This window comes from Vombatus ursinus, unplaced genomic scaffold (assembly GCF_900497805.2).
Source record: "Vombatus ursinus unplaced genomic scaffold, bare-nosed wombat genome assembly UNPS02014791.1, whole genome shotgun sequence".
Classification (NCBI taxonomy): Eukaryota; Metazoa; Chordata; class Mammalia; order Diprotodontia; family Vombatidae; genus Vombatus; species Vombatus ursinus.
In genome coordinates, this window is record NW_020954569.1 from 67,139,337 (window position 1) to 67,158,623 (window position 19,287).

Genomic DNA, 19,287 nt, shown 5'->3' on the forward strand with positions numbered 1-19,287 from the left:
AGTTCTCCTGACTTCAAGGCTGGAGCTCTATCCACTGCACTACCTAGCTGCCCCCGAAAATTCTTTTGAGAAGTATTTATTCATCTCCTTTGCCCACTTAATCATGGCTTTTGGTCTTATATATTTATTCCTTATATATCCTAGATATTGACCTCTTTTTAGAGATAGTTGATGTAAAGATTTTTACACAACTGAATTTCCCTTTTTTAATCTAGCTGTGTTAATTCTGTTCTTGCAAAAGTCTTTTAATTTCATGAAATTTAAATGATCCATTTTGTCTTAAGTGTTTTCCCTTGTCTCTCGTTTGGTTAAGAATTCTTTTCCTAGCAATAGTTGTAAAAGATACTTCTAACCATTTCCCTCCCATTAAAAATAGAATGTAGCTTTTTATGTTGAGTACTCATTTGGTACTTACTGGGGTAGAAGATGATGGCCTAGACTCTCGACCTAAGTTTTACTCTAACTCTTTTTTTCAATTTTCTCTAGGAATGCTTTCTTATGGAGTTTTATTTTGATAGTACTTAATCATCAGTTCTTTCAATGTTTATTCATGCAAAGGGGGCACAGAAAAAGGAAACCACTTTTGGATGGAAGAATGAGGAAAGGTTTTATTAAAGAGGAGGAAATAATCTTAAATAGGTCACAGGTAGACTTTCGGAGATCCTGGGATCACATGCAACTCTCCAATATGTCATGTGTGGCACTTGAAGCAAACGTGAAGGGGAAAAAAGGCAGAGAATCTATGTTCTTGGAGCTGCTCTTCATAACTTCTATGAATCTGAATAAGGCATTTTGCCTCGATAAGCTGAAGTAAAACGAGAGGATTGGACATGATGTCCTCTGGAGTCCCTTTCATCCCTAAGTTTATGATCCTATAATTTTTATGAAAAACTTAAGTCACTATTCAAAGTATCTTGTGGCTTAAGTCACTACAGCCTCTTGAATTCTATTCAGTCGTCATTATCATCAAAGATTTATTGAGTGCTTAATATACATGGATTACATTGAGGTAGGCATTAGGGATACAAGCAAAAGGCATACAGTTGCTGTCTTTAAGGGGCTTATAATCTAGCTGGGAAGACAGAGTAGGTACATGTTCACATGTACATGTACAAAAAAAATATGCTACAATATGAATACAAGTAGCATATGTTAAATGCCCAATTAGTGGTAGAGATAGCAATTACTACAGAAGTTTAGAAGAAGTGATCACTAACATCAACAAGATGAGTGGGTGATTGAGGAAGGCCACAAGGAAGAGCTGGAACTCAACCTGAGTCTTGAAAGGTAAGACTTAGATTGAAAAAAAAAAATGTAGTGAAGACATTCCAGGAAGGTCACAACAATGAGCAGGAGCAGGAACCAGAACAATTTATACAATAACAACATTGTAAAACCTAACAACTCTGATCAATGCAATGACTACTCATGATTCCAGAGTACTGATAATGAATAATGATACACACCTCCTGACAGAGAGGTGGTGGACTCAATATATAGAATGAGACACAAATTTTTGGACACAGATAATGAAGAAATTTAGACTATGTATATTTGTTATAAGGATTTTGTTGTTTTTTTTTTTTCCTTTTTCCCCAGTGGTGGTGATGGGGATGGGGGGAGGTGGTTAGGGGATGGCAGAGAAAATAAATTCTTGTTTATTTAAAAAAAATTTAAAAAGGAACAATAAGGAGACTGTTTTTTTTTTTTTTAAGGTTTGTGTAAGGGAACAGTAGGAGATACAGGTGGAGAGGAAGGTATGATTTAGATAGCAAAGGGCCTTGAATGTCAGATATGAATTTGAATTTGATCCTGTGGGAAATAAGGAAGGATTTCCACGAAGGAGATAGGTGGCACATAGAAAGTGGACAGTGTCTTCTGAATGTTGCAATGTATGTGAATTTTTGTGGATGTTAATACTACAATTCTTGTTTTCTGTAGAAAAGCTCAAGCTATAACCCATTTGAAATAAATACTTTAATGATAATATTTAATGATTGCTAGCTTATTTTAATCTGTGTAGCTTCAAATGCCAAAAAAATTCTTCAAGAAAAAGAATGTGACTCTACAAGCAGATACATAATTGACATGATACCATGTGATGCTATGGATAGAACACTGGATTTGGAGGCTGAAGACCCAAGTTGGAATTCTAGCTCTGCCATTCACTCCCTACCTATGTGACCTTGGGCAAGTGACTTCACTTTTCTGGTCCCCATTTTCCTCATTTGTAATTTATCTTAGATGACCTACGAGGTCCCTCTGAGCTCTAAAGTTATGATCTTATGATTTAAAAGTTATTGTACCACTGTGAATGAAGAGAAATGTGGTACAGCAGAAAAACCAAAGCCATGATAACCAATGTCACTCACACTTTGTCTCTCTGGGCCTCTATTCCCCAACTAGAAAAATGACAATAATGACTGCTCAGTTTCACTAGGGCTATTAAGAAAACACCATGTAACTATAAATTGATATTATTACTGTTTTAACCCTAATGGAAACATGGAAAACACATTGGGGATTTGAGGGAGGAAGGACTTAATTTTCATCCCACTTCATTTTGTCACTGAAGAACTGTCTAACAAAAAAAGAAAAGAAAAAAAATATCATGGATTGATTTAAATGGCAATTTAACTAAATATGCATGGGATTTCCAAGACTTCTCAGAACTACGAATACTACAGAATTTCATTATCACACTGGATATTGGATAACAAAATGAAATATCCATATTATCAGTTTTCCTTAGTATGATGAGAAGCCTGGCTTGAGGGAAGAAGGCTATAATTTAACCTACAGTACAACCAAACATAGGAATTAGAATGGACAAACATTTACTGGACCCAATTTTCTCTTTAAATGCAAGAGGTGAAATTCCAAAATACTCATGAGAATTCAGTATTTTCAATTACTAACAGACACTAATTATATTGTGTTGTAGACAGAAGACTTTAATTCAAATAATTAAAGTTGGTAATAAAAGTACAAATTAATTGGTCTTTCCTGAACTGGGGATTCACTTTTATAAAAACAATGAATTTGGAGTTGGAAGCCACTTATTCCTTATTGCCTGTGTTATCCTGAGCAAATGATTTAGCTTCTCTGGGCCTCAACCTCCTTAGCAATGAAATGATCTCCAAGGTCCCTTCCCTTTAAACCCTGCCTCAAACACAGCAGGCCTCATTTTTCTTTCTGTCTGCTCCTCTTCCTAATTTTCCTGACTCTGTTGATGAGTACAATCATGGCTTCACTAACCTTGACTCAAGATCTTGGAGTCATCTTCAACTTATCCCTCTTCCTTACCTCCAGTTGCTAAGGTTTATCTCCTTAGTATCTTTCATCTTTCTCCTTCCTCTTTCTATTCCCAGAGTCCTTCCAAGGACTCCCTCCTTTCCCCAGCCCCCTTTGAATTCAAGCCCCTTTTTATTTCTGATCTAGACAACCATAGCAGTCTCCCTATTGCTTTCAGTCTCTATCTTCTCTAAACCATACTTCACACCACTAAAAAATAATCTCCTAATGTGCAGATTTGTTTGTATTGCTCCCCTGTTAGAAATCTTTTAGTGACTCTTCCCTGCCCACTCAATGAAACCCAGACTTCTTATCCAGGAATTTATAGAATCACAGACCCTCAAAATAGGAAGGGACTTCAGAGTTCATCTAGTCCCACCTGCTTCTAAACAAAAATCCCTTCGGCAGTATCCCTGGGCCCCATAATCTGCCTCCAAATTACTATTTTCAGCTTATTTTATTTTACGTAATTTTTATGCATTCAGTGTTTCAGCCAAATTGGGCTGCTTAGTTGGTCTTTGATGTTGTCATGTCCTCTGGTACCTTCGTGAATTTGTGTATTCTAACTGTCTTGCCTAGAACAGCCTCCTTCCACATCACCCACTGAAATTCTTCTCTTTCCAGGGAGAGTTCAGGTGCCACCTCCTCTATAATGCCTTACTTAATTTCCCCAGGCAGAAGGGATTCTTCCCTGCCCACTCACTATCTCATCTGTTTCACAAGCTTTCCTAGGCATTTATCACATTCTGCCTCGTGTTGTGGTTATTATGTTCAAGCTTTATCCCTTTACTTGTCTGTAAGTTCTTTGAGGGACTATCTTATCTTTCATCTTTGTATGTTAAGCACCTAGCATACTCAGATAGTAGGTGCCTAGTGAGTTTGTGGAACTGAATTAAAGCTGATTAATAAGATAGGATAAAATGATACATCCTGCGAAAAATAAAAGCCCCTATATACATGAGCCACTTGAATACTCTTCCCCCAACCTAAGTCCTCAAATCCATATAAATGATGTCATACCATTACCCAAACTGAGGATCAGAGAGTTGGGCTAAATCAAGACTGTTCACTAATTCCAACTGTGAGCATGTGTTCATAGATATTAGGAAAATGACATTAACATTGGTATCCTCATGTCAAGAGAAAGTGAAGAAGGCCTCCATCACACTGGGTAGACTCCTTGAAGTGAACTCATGGGGGGAACCAGTGCATTTGCACAGGCTGGGATGTGCATCGTTGAACGGACTATCCCAAGTGGTTAGATGACAGATCCATTTTGGTATCTGAGTACTCACCTATGGTTGGAGGCTTAGCTGAAAGATGAATTTTGTGTCTCTATGTGAAAATGAGCTTCTACTTAGTGTTTGTTTCAAGATGATTACACACTCACTTTGGAAAATTAAACGTTCAAAACATGTAGCTAAGGGGAAAAAATCTCTATAAACACTGCTAGATGGTTTGGGGGGTCGAATTAACACCTAATTAGCATATATGATAAATATAAAAATAGAATTGCACATCCAGGAGAGTGGGGTTTGCCAGTAATTCCAAATAAGCCTGCTAACTTCCATACTGAGTATGTATGTATTTATTTGTTTTGGTACTTTTATCTCCTCTGAACTATAAGCTTCACAAAGGCTGGGAGATCAGGGGTTCCAACAGGCACGTATACATAACAGTGCCTATTACACAGATGCGTGATAAATAACATTACTGTTCCAACTAAACCTCAACTATCCAGAACCACAGAGAAATGAATTGCTCTAGATAGCTGATTTTTTTTTTTGGCTAGTTGAGCCAGAAACTTTTTATTTTAAACATTTTTATTTTAATAATTTTAGGTGGGATCTTTTTCAAATGCATTATACATTTTCTTACTTTCTTCAACAGACCATACATAATATTTTCTTCATGGTATAGGGTCAACATTTATAAGCATCTATTTTTACACAATTTGGTGATGTCCTCAGAGTATACTTAAGTGAGCAGAATTTTGTTTTTCCCTGTTCTACATGGCCCCAGACGGTTGAGATTTTTTTATTGTGGGGGTTCGTCTTTTATAGATTTTAGTCTCTTTCCTCATTATCAGACAATCAACTGTCATTTCTTCCTGATGTTAATGTGTTTTGCTGTAGGTAGCAACTTCTTTACTTCTTTTAATCCGCCTGAAGATATTAGAAGATCAAGCTTATTAGAAATTATTAGGATTGTGCATAAAACAAGAATCAGTATGAACTGAGGGAAATGCTAAGGGATGTTCTACAGTAAAGTACATGAATTTTACTGAATTGGTTTTGAGACACCTATTCTGGATGTTTTTCGCTTCTTTTATCACTTTTGGTTGTGTTCTGGAAAAGCTGAATTCCAAACAGGTGATATATTATTATGCTTGTTATTTACTAAGGAAAGACATTCTTTAATCTAATATGGAACTATCCACAATGCCTTAAACCTTTAGGAAATAATCTAATATGCTAAAGTTAGACTATTGTTATCAGCTCTGCCAGAGGATATCTTAAAGACTGGTATGAAATGTCGCAATTTGTGGGCTTTAGGATGCTAGTTGTGTGAAGCATATTTTCTATGTAATGATTTACTATTTCCCCAAGGTACTTCAAAACCCTCTCTATCATTGGCCCAATCCCATTTCTCACTGTGTATCATGATGCCAGTTAAAATCAGTTACAGCTTTGAAGGGAAATAGAGGAAGGATGTTTTTGGGAAGGTATTTCATAAGGTGTCCCCTACAAAACAGAAAGGATCTTTAAATCTCACCATTTAGCACCTAGCAAATATTCCTAAATATGTGCTGAATAAATGGCAAAGAGATCTAGCTTGCAAATATATGGTTTTTTAAAATGAGGATTTTTAGCAGCTGGATTTGGTTAAAATATTGAAATAATTTATTCACAATGTTCAGATGTCCAAGGGCAATGGGAACACTGTAAATAAATAAAGTGGATTATGAGCCCACACTCTTTCCTAATATAACGCATTGTGTCCTGAGAAGCAGCACTCTCAGTATTGTATTTGTTGGATTTTCTTCAATGGGGCTGTTAATCATGCCACAGCGTATGGTGGAATATGGGGAAATAAATGCAGAAGGTTGGCATTGAAGTCTGCAGCCTTCATTTTCATGTGTCATGTAGGTCAGGGTTGGGAAGCAGGCCAGTGGAGATGAAGGCATATCTTTTAGAGGACGTCTGTACTATTATTTCTCATGTCTAATAACAGGAAGAATGTTGAATGCACGGTGTTGATAAGACCTATATTTACTTAATGGAAATATTTGTTGCAAACAAATGAAAAGAAAGGATAAAGCAGTCTGTTTGAATACTTTCATTAGTGAAATATCTCTCAAGACCATTTTTTTAAAGACCCTGATTTCATTTCCAGGAATGTGTTCTTTTGCTACAAATACACTAAAGGTGAATGGAAGAAAATGAGAGCACCTCAACAGAAAACAGTAACCCACTTCAATCTGTGTAACATTCTGGGATACAATGGAAATCACAGACCTAATTCTCCAAATGCAATTGAAAATCATAAAAGCTTATCTCCCAGTGATGAATGGTGGGAATGATTCATTCATCTACCCTTTATGAGACCAGTTTGTCTCTTCAGGGTCCAGACTGGGAGCAAGGCCAGTGGCTGTCATAGGCTAAAGGTTGGTTCTGTGATTATAAAGATCTTTTTTTTTTTTAAAGCAAATAGGAAACATGACATTCAAATGGAATTAGTCCTTAAGAACTAAGGAGCCTCAAATGCAAGGTCTAAAAAGTTACAGAAAAAGGAGAATTTCTTGCAAACAATAGTCCAAGAAATCTATTCCTAAGCATTTTTAATCTTGCTCATCAGATATCTCATAATTAATGAAAAGGAGAGAAAGAACAATAATTGTAAGATTACAAAAGATCCTGTTTACAGCATCTTGTCATGAAAACTAATGAAAATTAAATAATGCTGTTTCTAGTTGCTACTGTTATCAATTAACGCAGCCACTACTTCCACACTTCTAATAGCTGCCACATGCAGCCTGGGTTACCTCTGGGCCTGTTAATTCCAAACACAGGAGCTTGCAGCTACAGATTGTACTGAACATGGAGATCTAGAACAGAAATGCTCTCCTGTCAAATTCTGTTTTACAAAATGAAATGATTCAGTATGTCAGAATATTTTAGATAATTTAGCCCAGTTCCGTTCCTTAAACATATGAACTAGATTATATACTTTGTAATAATTTAACCTTCCCATATCCAAACATTTTCTGTGTTATTCAACTACATGCTTCTGCTCTTCATTTCTGTTCCTTTTACTTTCAGCATAATTTAAATAATGATCAATGGTATAAATTTCAAGGTTATTCTGGCAATAGGTTGGCTTACTCTGTAGCAAAGGTTTTAGTTTTTATACAAGTAAAATCAATTAAAACTTTAAGAGATAAAGTTATATGAGACTGAGATAAAAAAAAAATCCCCAAAGTTGTTCTTTGGAAGTAACCCTTCCTCTATTCTCCCACTGCTCAGGACCCTATAAAAAACATAGGGGTTCACTGTCAAAGACATGATGAGACGAGCAGCAGTAAAGGGTTAATAGGCCCTTGCTTACTCCTGAATTTAGGAACAAACCATATTTCGTCAGTGAGGTTTGGCAACGTGAGAAATCCTGTAACCAATTTCATTTCCTGATAAATGAATGGTCCACAGGGGAAAGTCAGCCAGCGGGTTTCGGAACTGTGGAGTGCTTAGACATTACTGAAAGACTCCTTGAAGGAGCCAGCCTGTCTCTTGCTTATCACTGCTGAGCCAAATAGCACCATGCAAACAGTGGAACTGCCAGATTCCATTTACAGCTTTTCCTGAAGCACAACGTGACAGCACTTCACAAACATGTGGTATCTCTTTAAAAAATGAAACTTCTCTAGTATACCCCTTCTATTATATACTTCAACTAGTAGAGCCAGAAACACATGGCTGTTAAAACTATATTTAGAAAAAAAATATCTAACAGTCTTCATCATTTAAACTTAAAACTATAAAAACTCTTTGCCTTGCTTCAGGCATTTTTTTTCAGGTTGGAGAATGTGCTGAACAAAAATAAATGAGATACCTAGCTAAAGGAGAACCAAAGGGAGAACGTCAACTTGAGCAGCCAATACTGTTCATGGAAAGTCAAGATATTATTTCCAAGAGGATTTTTATTTAGTAATTCAAAATAGAAAAGTAGTGAAAAAGTCTACTTGAAACTTTAATAGACTAATTAATTGGTGAGATAATTTTACCACTCTAAGATAAGTTACGAACTATACATCTACTGGCTCAAGAAAATGATTAGGACATTCACCTTTATGGGAGGTTAACACATCAGGTCCTCACAACAGTCCTCATTTGTTCTTCCATAAAGAACCTTATGTATAGTTTTTTTTTTGTAGTTTTCTTTTAAAATTAAATCTCTTTTATAGGCTATCACTCCCACTTGGTTCAGATTTCAAATCTTTTTTGAGATAAAAATTAACAAAAGTTTAAGATTTAAAATTCAAGATTTCAATTTGTTAAAAAAGAAAACAGGCCAAAACACAAAAAGTCACATGACCCCTCAAGGGAAGGAAAAAGGGAAAAAAAAATCTTGAATAATAGCTCCAGGCTCTTCATTATTTAAAAAAAAAAAAAAAACCAAAACAAAGCCCTAAACCAGTGAGCTTTTCAAGTGGCTTGCAGGCTTAGATTAGCAAGGAAGGAATCTGCAGTTGATTAGCTACACTCTTACAAACAGATGTCACAGCAACAGTGAGAAAAATACTGCAGGTTCTAGGGTTTACAGGGAAGGAGAACACGAATTTCGTCCTCCAAAAATAATGTTTAAAAGAAAGAAGGGAGGCAAACCAGTGAACCCTTATGTTTCCTATTTAACCAAGAATCTGAATCCATTTTTTTTCTTTTATGGTTCTGTGACTGTAAGATAAATTTTTTCTCTGCTTCAATTTTTGAATTCTTTGCTGATGGTAAATGAATGTTTTGTTTCCAGGCCTAGACCTGGGGAAGATGACTGTGAGAGTGTGTGTGTGTGTGTGTGTGTGTGTGTTGGAGGTAGGGGAGGAGGTGATTAAAATGAAGCTTGCTTCATTAAAGTAAATAATTTGACAAACACAAAGAAAACATATAGAAGGGAGAAGGAATTTCCTAGATTATGTTAAAATCATCTTAACTATGATTGTGGCTAGACACATGAATTAAAAAAAAAAAGGAGGTAACTGCTTTGGCACAAGGGCTTGTCTGCTGTCCCCATCTCATAAGAAAGGAGTGAAAAATAGGTTTATGGATATCATGATTGTGAACTATAATGTATTTTAATCATTCACAATATATAAATACATACATGTAGTCTCTTTAAATTTAGAAAATTTTCAAGTGATGGAAAAATTGTAAGATTTAATCGAAAAACCAAGGATCATTACCCATGACAGGAGAACAATATGCTATTAATGTAAATCAGTCTTGCTCATTCAGTAAAAACTGGTTTATTTAAAAGATCATCTTCATCGCTTTGTAGCACACATGGCTACAAATGACAACCCATATAAATAGCCAAAAGAAAATCTGAGGCCTTTTACTAATCTCAAGAGTTACGTAAATATCCTGCAAAGCACAAGGATTTCATATATGATTGCCTTCAACACAAGTAAAATTTTCCCTCCTTTCTCTTCAGCGCTGGCCCTTTTTAGTGACTCTCCAGGGACTTGTACTAGAGCGAGGGTAGGGGAAAGAGGAGGGCCGTAGTGAAGAGGCAAAGAGGGTTGCTTTAAAGAGCGATTACTTAAGGTGCTTGTGGAAAAGGACTGACATGACTGGACTCATAGAGCTCTGATAAGAGATGCTGTTTTTGTCTGTGAGGGGAGGAGGCCAAGGTAAACGAGACAGGATTTCCCTTTGATGCACATCAACTAAGATTCCAGGCAACTACAGGCCAGGCTTGAACATTAGTCTCCCTGCTAGAGGTGGTAGGAGAACAGAGGGTTTAAACAAATCATAAATGGACAATGGATCAGGACCTATGACCCTAAGGAGCTGAACCATTAGATATTGGAGATATTTACAGAGAGGAGGACCTAGGGAAATTCCCTCTTGAAGTGCGCCTTTCCTTTGCTCCATAAAGGCTCTTCAATCATTCAGCCAAATTCTTGTTGATCAATGTGAGTCACAACAGTTCCCCTGGCAAGGGTGAATCACATTGCTTTTACAGGACAAGAGTATTGCTGGCTTGGCATAAGGTATATTAGGTCCAAATACTGTTTTTTCCCTCACCTTCTCACCTCAATCTCAATTTATACCTTTCTAGAAACTTTCATCAGAGAAGGCAAACACACTACCAAAAACAAAAAACAGGCAACGTGAGGATCATCTCAATTTTCCTTACGAAAAAACGGAGGCATAGAAAGATTGAGTGGTTTTCTTAAGGTTAAACAGTGAGTTAACAGGAGAGCTAAAAAGAAAAGATTTCCTGGGCCTAACCACTGGAAACTGGCTCTCACTGCAATGGTTATGATGAGCTAAATGATTTGCATGCAATTTCATCCTCATTCTGAGGGAAACTGTGCTATGAAATGTAGGAATTTCTACAATGTAGTAAATGCAAACCCTTTACTACTGTGAATCTGGGAAACAAGGAAGGGCAGTCTAAGTTTTGAGGTGGGGGTGGAGGAAAGGGTTGAGAGACTGTTTACTTTCTTCTGTAAAGAAAAACTTTGATGAAGTGCTCTTTCCAGTTGAAGACATAATTATTATTTTCTGCTGGAAAACATTCTGGCTAGTTTACAGTAAGAATATGATATTACATGGGAAGAGTTTAAACTTCAGTCGCTCCAGAGCTTGCTAACACATATTTTCCTCTGTTACTGCCGTAGTAATGTTTAGACTCTGTTTTGATAGGGAGGTGTCAGAAAAGCATTAGTATATTTTTAACTTCGTGCCAGGAAGACACATAAAATGAAAAGTGCTTTTTCCTTTCACTGCTAGATATCACTGTAAATTCCTCCCTGATTCTCTTTATGTCTCCCTCCCCCTTCCCCCACTATGAAAAATATGCCAGAAGGAAACTCTTAAAACATGTTTCATTGAAAAACCTATTTTGATTCCATAAGCAAATGGTGGCTATAGTACCAAAGCAAACACAATGCTATTTAGATTATTGAGACTACAGTTTAGGCGTTTTGGGAAGCCATTTTGGTTTTTCATGGGAAGAACTGCTTTCTGAAAATGGAATGTAATAACAATATCAGCTGTATGACATTCATATCCTAAAAATACCTGAGGAGAACTGAATTGTACATCCCACTTTTAAAAGCTCCTTGGGCAATTCGTAAATATGGTATCAGTTACAACACGAATTCTCTTTGGGAGTTGTACAGAAAAGTTGTAGATGCCACAGGATACACCACCGCTTTTAGACTGGGCTGGCTTTTGAAAAGAGATAATATACTAGAATTAAAAAGACATGTTTTGGTACCACCACCTAAAGAAGCTCAATTATTGGGGAAGAGAGAAGGAAGTGACTTGATGGGGTATGATGTGACTCTCAATTTCTGGTTCATGAAATATTACTAGAGTGTTTGAGAAGAGATGAAGAAGAATACTCTTAAATCCTTTCCACAAACTTGGCTTGTATAATTCCCTTTCAAAAAAATCTCAGCTTCTCAAATTCTGTACATGAAAACTGGCTTTTCAGGTAGTGAAAACAACCTCTTTCCGCCCATTTGGGAAGCCCCACAAACGTAAGCATCCTCCTCTGCAGTCCCTCTCAGTACCACTTCAACTTCCAAATTGAAGTTGAGGACACTTGCTAGGTGCAGATAGCCAAAGTGATTTAAAAAAACAAATCCTATCTATGTCCTCCCTCCCTCTCTTTATTCTACAAATAGCTAAAAAACAGCAAAAGGTCATGGGATTTGGAGTCAGAGGATTTGGGTTCCCAGTGCTACGTGACATTCGTGTGACCTTAGGCAAGTCACATAACTTCTCTCTGGACCTTACTTTTCTCTCTGGTAAAAGGAAGAGGTTGGACTAGATAATCTCTGAGTCCTTTTCAGGTGAGCAAGATCCCTCAAGAAGTTAAAAATTAAGTAGGGAAGCATGTGACGAATGTCATAAGAGATATGAACAAAGGGCTTTGGGAGTTAAGTTGGGCTTACTTTTGCCCAGGGGATGAGAGGATGCTTCAAGGAGGAAGCAACATTGGACATGTGAGTGAGGTCTCAAAGGAAGGGTAGATTTTCAATAGAATTTAGGGCCAAGCAGGGATGGGGCCAATATTCTAGGAGAAGGCAAAAGCATGGAAGTGAGGCAACATAGAGAATGGTGAGTAGTCTGAGCAGCCCAGTTTGGCTGGAGCACAGGGCATGAAGAAGCGAAGAGAGGAAGAGAAAGCAGAGGCCAGTGTTACTCAAAAATGTTGAGGAAAATATAATATGTTCTGGGTTAAGAATCTAGAGACAAATTTCAAGTCATTACTGTGCCCTGGACTTAGGTCACCAGTAACTTGATTTACCTCTCTAGATAAAAGAGTTAAACTCTGTCCCCTTCCTTTTCTGTAAGAAGAAAGCCCTAGAATTTCTGGATAAGAGGTACTTGCAATATGAGGCAATCAGAACCACAATATAAAAGACACTGGTTTAGAAAAGATGAGTATGATAGTGTTTTGTGTTTTTTTTAAATTTAATTTTTTTAATATAGCAGGGGAGTTTACTATTTCATGGAATCTGTGGCAAATACTTTTGGCAAGCTGATTTGTGACATAAATAATTACTGCCTAATTTGCTTTATAAGCTTGAATCTTTGTATATATTTAAAAGTGACACATTCACAATGATTTAAAAAAATAACTGATATTATGTCATCCAAGAATTAGAAAATTCCCTGAAACATATGTTCAAATTACTATTTTAAGTTAGATTTAGGCTAAAGAATTTGTCACTAAGTTTTCAAAATAGATTAGGTTTCTGTGAATTTTAGCATAATAGATTATATAGTGGCCATAGATGCCTTTCATTTTCCTTAAAAGCATTCAGTCTTTAGAAATGCTGTATAGTACCTGCACAGTCCCCACTGCCAGGAAAAAGGAAATTATGTTAATTAATTATCTAAAACTCACTTCCAGGCATCAACAGTATTTATACTGTCTGTCTGTAGAGCCAGCCTATGCTTTCAGGGCTTCAGATCCTAAAAAACTAACAAATTTGGTGCCAAGAAACTTGTAACTGACAGAGCCGGATGCTTAAGGGCATCTTTGGTATGATTATTCATTCCACATTTTCCCAGCTGCCCCAGAAATGAAACCTGGTACAAAGAAAGCAGTCATGTACACATTTTCCCTCTGTGAGCTCATTTTTATATATTCCCCCCAAAGACCAGTTTTGCTGCGTGTGAAGAGCACATCTGTATTTTAGGTACCAGACTTGAGTTTCCTTCAAAGTTTGACATGCTCTGGTAAGTTTCTGGAAGCTTTGGGGAAGTGTGCTTGGTTAAGAACACCCCCATCAAAACCTGCAGGAGGTGGGAACTTTGTAGGGTTAGGTGGCCTCGAAGGTCCTGTCTAGCTCTAATCTTTTATCCTATGGATGCTAAGAATGTTCCTTACTCTGAACAAAAAAGTGCGCCAAAACTCTGAGACACTCTAAGTCACAGTGGATATCAACAGAAAAAATAACATGTTATACTTCTAGATCTGAAGGAATCATCATCTTCCAAATCTGAAGGAACTACCACCTTTTAGATCTGAAGAAACTGTCACCAACTTTCACAAAGGAAAATTCTGACTTCTGTTTCTATGGGGAGCTAGGGTTAAGGGGTAGATTTCTTTCAAAATATATATATTCACAAAGTACTTTTTTCTCTAATTTGTGCCCATGGGTTAAAGACTTGGGCTGAGAATTACTTTGTTACTTAGATAAATATACAAATCATCACATTACATCAAAACTTATAAAATATGAGTATTTTCTCTTTTTACAAATACACTAAATTAAAAAAATTTTTTTTATTTTCACCTGTCATAAATAAAAAGTAAGGAGTTGGATTAGTTTTTCCTTTATTTTCTCCAGATGAAAGAAAATCTGTATATAGATTGTTTTGGAAAAATGACTAATACTGACAAACACAATGAATATAAGACATTGAAAATGAATGTACTAGGGTGGATATTACAAATATATTTTTTATCAATGCTTGTTAAAGTGAATACGACATAATGTTACTGTATATTTAGCCAACTTCAAAGGGTATGCACAAAGGAAGGCTCAAAATCTTCTCTCAAAAGAAACAAACCATGCACAGTATTGAATTAGATTTGGTCGTTTAATACTTCAAATATCAATTTAAAACATCTTGAAGCAGATGTAGTTGATCTAAATTTCAGAAACTTCAGTCACCTTCATTTGAATTCCTCCACAAAGTCATATTTCAATGCCTCATTGTAGCATGGAGGTAAGACTGAGTTTTCAAAAGGTTTACCAGTGGTGCATATGCTTATACTCTGGCAGGTTCTACCATGGTAGAAGGGTTTGGAGCATTGTTCCAGTAACATACTGAGTCTTCTTTCCAAGGACCAGCCTACTTAGGTACTAAGCATCAAGAAACTTATCATTAGAAGGCAGCACTTAGTTCTTTGAACATGGGAACACACGAAACAAAGGAAAATGCAAAACTGATCTTTCTTTCTATGTGGTCCCCTTCTAATTTTACAGTGATGGTAGCAGTTATGGAAAAGTATGCAGAGAGTGCTAAAAATCACTATCTTCATACAGTCTGCAAACAAAGTAGCTGTTGGTATTCTAAGCGTGAGGTCAGTTATTTAATGATCAGTTAGTGGACATACTATTAAAGGAAGTGAGTCTTAGCAATATTGACACTTGCTCTAAAGTAAGCCAAAGATAAAAGGAAGTTGTAAGGCAGTTATCAGCTTTTCTTGGTGAGGCAAATAAAAGAGTTGGTGGAGGTTTTTTTTTATTGCATGAAGAAACATAGTTTTATGGGCTGTTTGGTTATCTCAAAAAGCATCTTGATTAGACCAAATCTACATATAGCAAATTCCTGTTGGTGATGTACTGTGAAGTGGTTGAGGGTCCAATTCTCAAAATATCTAAAGGAGATAGAAATATCAAAAGTATAGAAAAATGTAGAACCTTATTATGATGAAAATAAGGCATCCAAAAAAACAGCATTAACTATAGATCCAAATGTTTATTTTCTATTGTATGCAAAATTTTTGTGAGAATAATCTACAATTCATCAAGAGTATTCTTGCTGACTTCATCAGAAGGGAATAGGTAGGCTTTTGGAGGCAATATTCCACAAGAGAGCACAGATTTACCATCAAAGAATTGACTGTACTTATTGTTTTTTGTTTTTTACTATAAAAAAGCATTTATTTAGTAGTGCAAAAGATAGCTCTAAGGCCTCTCCTCCAACAAGATAGCGTACATAAAAATTATAGAAGATTCTTTGAAAGAGATAACTTTGTTAAATGATCCTCTGATTATTAATACCCAATAGCGCATAAAATATGTTTGTCACTGTTATGAAGGAAGTCCAGCACAGAGTACTAGACCCAAAGTGTCCTGTATAGATGGTCAGTTGCTCCAGGTCTTTCTTTGCATAGGAGGCTGTGTTGACAATCAATTGCTAGAATGTAACATTTCAAAATGAGACCCATGATTGCTCAAAAGAATTTGAACTATAAACACAGGAAAAACTAAGTAGGTGAAGAATGCCAATCTTGATTATGGCATGCAGTTGGATGGTTAGTGAGTTAGGTCCAGAATTGAACAGGAGAAAGTGGGCTGGACTATTTTTAGAAAAATGCTAAGTTCTTTAATGATATGATTCTCCATGAAACAAAGGCCCATCTATTTTAAAAAAAGAAATAACAATCTTCTGGTGCAAATCTTGCAGGGTCTACGGAGAATTGTAATTAAGGAACACCTAAAGGAGAATAAAGAGACATATGGCGAATATGAGCAGGCTGCAACACATATGAAATAACAAGTTATACAGAAGAAGTGGTACAAGGAATTTCATTGAATAAATGTATGACTAGAAAAAAAAAGATGAGGCCATCACATAGCAAAAGCGAGGGATAACAAATAAGATGTCTGGTTGTTTGTCCAATGTTAAGAGAACAAGCAGAAGGTACTAAGTATGACTGGTGTACCCTTCAAGTCAAACTTAGGGACAGAATAAAATGGATAAAAATAATATACAATGGTTAGGAATGAATGGTTTGCCATCTGTATCACTGGAGGGAATATCAGTATAGATGAGATCAGAAATAGTAAAAATTCTTTAGCTTTAAAAAACATTGATTTAATGTTTTTTTTTTTTTTAGGACAGACAAAATAGAAGAATCAATATTAAATTCCAGATATGAAAGAAAAGCTGATAGTCTCTTCTCACAAATGGGATGTACTGAATTAATTATTATAAATTATTATTAAACAAAAGGACTCCAATCCTTCTACTCTTTCTCTTTTTCCCTTTCCCTCACCCTCTCTTTGTTTTTGCAAACACTTATTGAGGGTGAATGATGTATTCATTGTAGGCCGTACAATCAGCAACAATCTGCTCTTGTACAGAAAAGGAGGTCTATGATATAGACTCTAAAGGCAAACTTAGAAGTGCATCAAATGCACCTGTAACATCTTAATATGTTACAGAATTCATTTATTTATGCTATAAATCTGCCTAGTTTATTAAAACAACCCCTCCCCACAAGCTTTGACATTCTCTTGTATGTCTTATATTTAGTTTGCATGTGACAGACTTTTTCTACTTGAAAGTTGGTGTTCTAGGAACAGAAATATCATTAGAAAATTTTTATTTACAGGAGAACAAATCATATTTTACTTTTCCTTAATGATGATGGAATGCTTGAAGGCATGCTAGAAAAAGAGTAAACTCCAGGGAAACTGTAACAATTTAGCACTGTCAATTCTCATGTGGTAATGTAATATGAAGTGATTTTATGCAAAGTGGTTAAATATGGAGTATCTGGGGAGGGAGGTCACTAGCACTTGGCGGGGATCAGGAAAAGATTCATATAAAAGATGGTACTTAAGTTGCATCTTGAAGGAAGGGAGAGACTCTATGAGGTGGAGATAAGGAGGGAGGGCACTAGAGGTGTGTGGGATGGCCAGGACAAAGGCACAGGGATGGGAGATGGAGTGTTGTATGTGAGGAACAGAGGCCATTGGCTGGAATGCAAGTATAGGAGGTGGAGTAATGTCTAATGAAGCTGGAAATATCGGTTGGGGTCAAGTTATTGTGTAGGACTTTAAAAGTCAAAAGGGAGTTTGTTTTATCCTATGGGAAATAAGAAGCCACTAGATTTGGTTTAGTAGTAAAGTCACATGGTCTGAGCTTTGCTTAAGGAAAATTACTTTGGCTGCAGTGCACAGGGCAGACTGGTGTGGTGAGAGACTTGAGAGAGAGATACAGACCAATTAGGAGACTATTGCAATAATCTAGGAAAGAGGTGATGAGGGCCTGAACTCAGGTGGCAGCTATGGAAGTGGAAAGAACAGGTCTATATGGGAGAGATATCACGAAGGTAGAAATGGTATAATCTGGCAAATGATTGGATATGTGGGGCGAGGGAGAATGAAGAGTCAAGTTTAATGCTGAGGTTACAAAACTGAGAGACTGAAAGGATATCTGGAAGAGGAGAGGGCTCAGAAGGAAAGATAGAGTTCAGTTTTGGACGTGTTGACTTCAAGATGCCTTCTGGATATCCAGTGTGAAATGTCCAATAGATAACTGGTGATGGGTGACTCAAGTTCTGAGGCTGGATATGTTGATCTTGTATTCATTTGTACAGATGTGATAGTTAAACCCACGCGAGCTGAAAAAGGGGCTTAATCTTGGGCAAAGGGCAAGGGAAGCTGTGTGTGAGTGCAAATTTAACAGAGAACTGAAGATATTTTGCTCACCTATACTCCTGCACTTTTGCACATGATGTTTCCTTCATCCAGATTCCTCTTCCTCTCTTTTGTTCATAGTTTTAAAAAATTGATGCCTTTTGTTTTTATGTAATATTCAATTCTAAATATATTCATCTCCTTTTCATAGCCGATAAGCCACTCCCAGTAAGAAAGATTTGAGAATAAAGGGGGAAAAGCCACTTCCACAGAACTAACCAATATATGATGGCATTGGATAGTGTATGCTAAATCACACTCCCAGAGTCCTGCTCCTTTGAAAAGAAGGGAGGGAGGTGGATTCTCTCAGCTCTTTTCCTAGCCACATGGCTCAGTTTTGTTTCATTATTCTTTCCCTTTACAACGCTGGGGTCACTGTGTATATTGTTGTCTAGGTTCTGCTTCCTTTCCTCTGCATCAGTTTACATGTCTTTCATTACTTCTCTGATTTTTTTTTTTTACTTTCTTTTTAAAAAAAAGTTAATTTTGTTACTGTGGACTTAATCATCAACAAAAACACAACCATTTTGACAGAAAAAGAAGAAAAGGAAACTTATATGTGAAATCTTGTTATGTAGGTTTTTTTTTAATGTGTATGTCAAATTTAACAAAGTAATATCAAAAATTCCCCTTTGAACTTTTTGGTTTTCTTCTGTGTATTTTTGATGTTTTATTGACATTATTTTTCTTCTTCTTTTGCATCTTCATCACTACTCACTAACTCACCTTAGCTCCCATATTTCATTACTCTTTTTCTTTTCCACTCACCTAAATTATGTCCATTCTCCTGAACACTTGGGAACCATTTTTTCCCCTCTGAATTCTTATACTACTGTACTTCTATCTCACCTGTATCACCCATTTGGCACTCATCTCAAGTTACCTTGCATTGTTGGTTCATTTTTAATGAGTATGTGATTTGTCTCCCCAATTAGACTAGAAGCTTTTTGATGGTAGTGACTATATCTTATGCTTGGCATTTCTGGCATGTGCCTGACATAGTACTGTGAAAAGAACAGACACTCAATAAT

The 19,287-nt window shown here is 36.5% G+C and overlaps 1 protein-coding gene across 2 annotated transcripts in view; it reads right to left on the minus strand.

The window, feature by feature from the left end:
• DYM (dymeclin) overlaps positions 1–19,287 on the minus strand; it is a 559,394-nt gene that overhangs the window by 52,082 nt on the left and 488,025 nt on the right. The window contains exon 17 of one of the 2 annotated variants that reach the window (XM_027868957.1): positions 15,608–16,265. The exons of the other annotated variant lie outside the window; for it this stretch is intronic. Coding sequence (XP_027724758.1) covers positions 16,239–16,265 — 27 coding nt within the window. The 3' untranslated portion in view covers positions 15,608–16,238. Of the gene's footprint in view, positions 1–15,607; positions 16,266–19,287 lie in introns of those variants that run through there. 2 annotated transcript variants of the gene reach the window in all.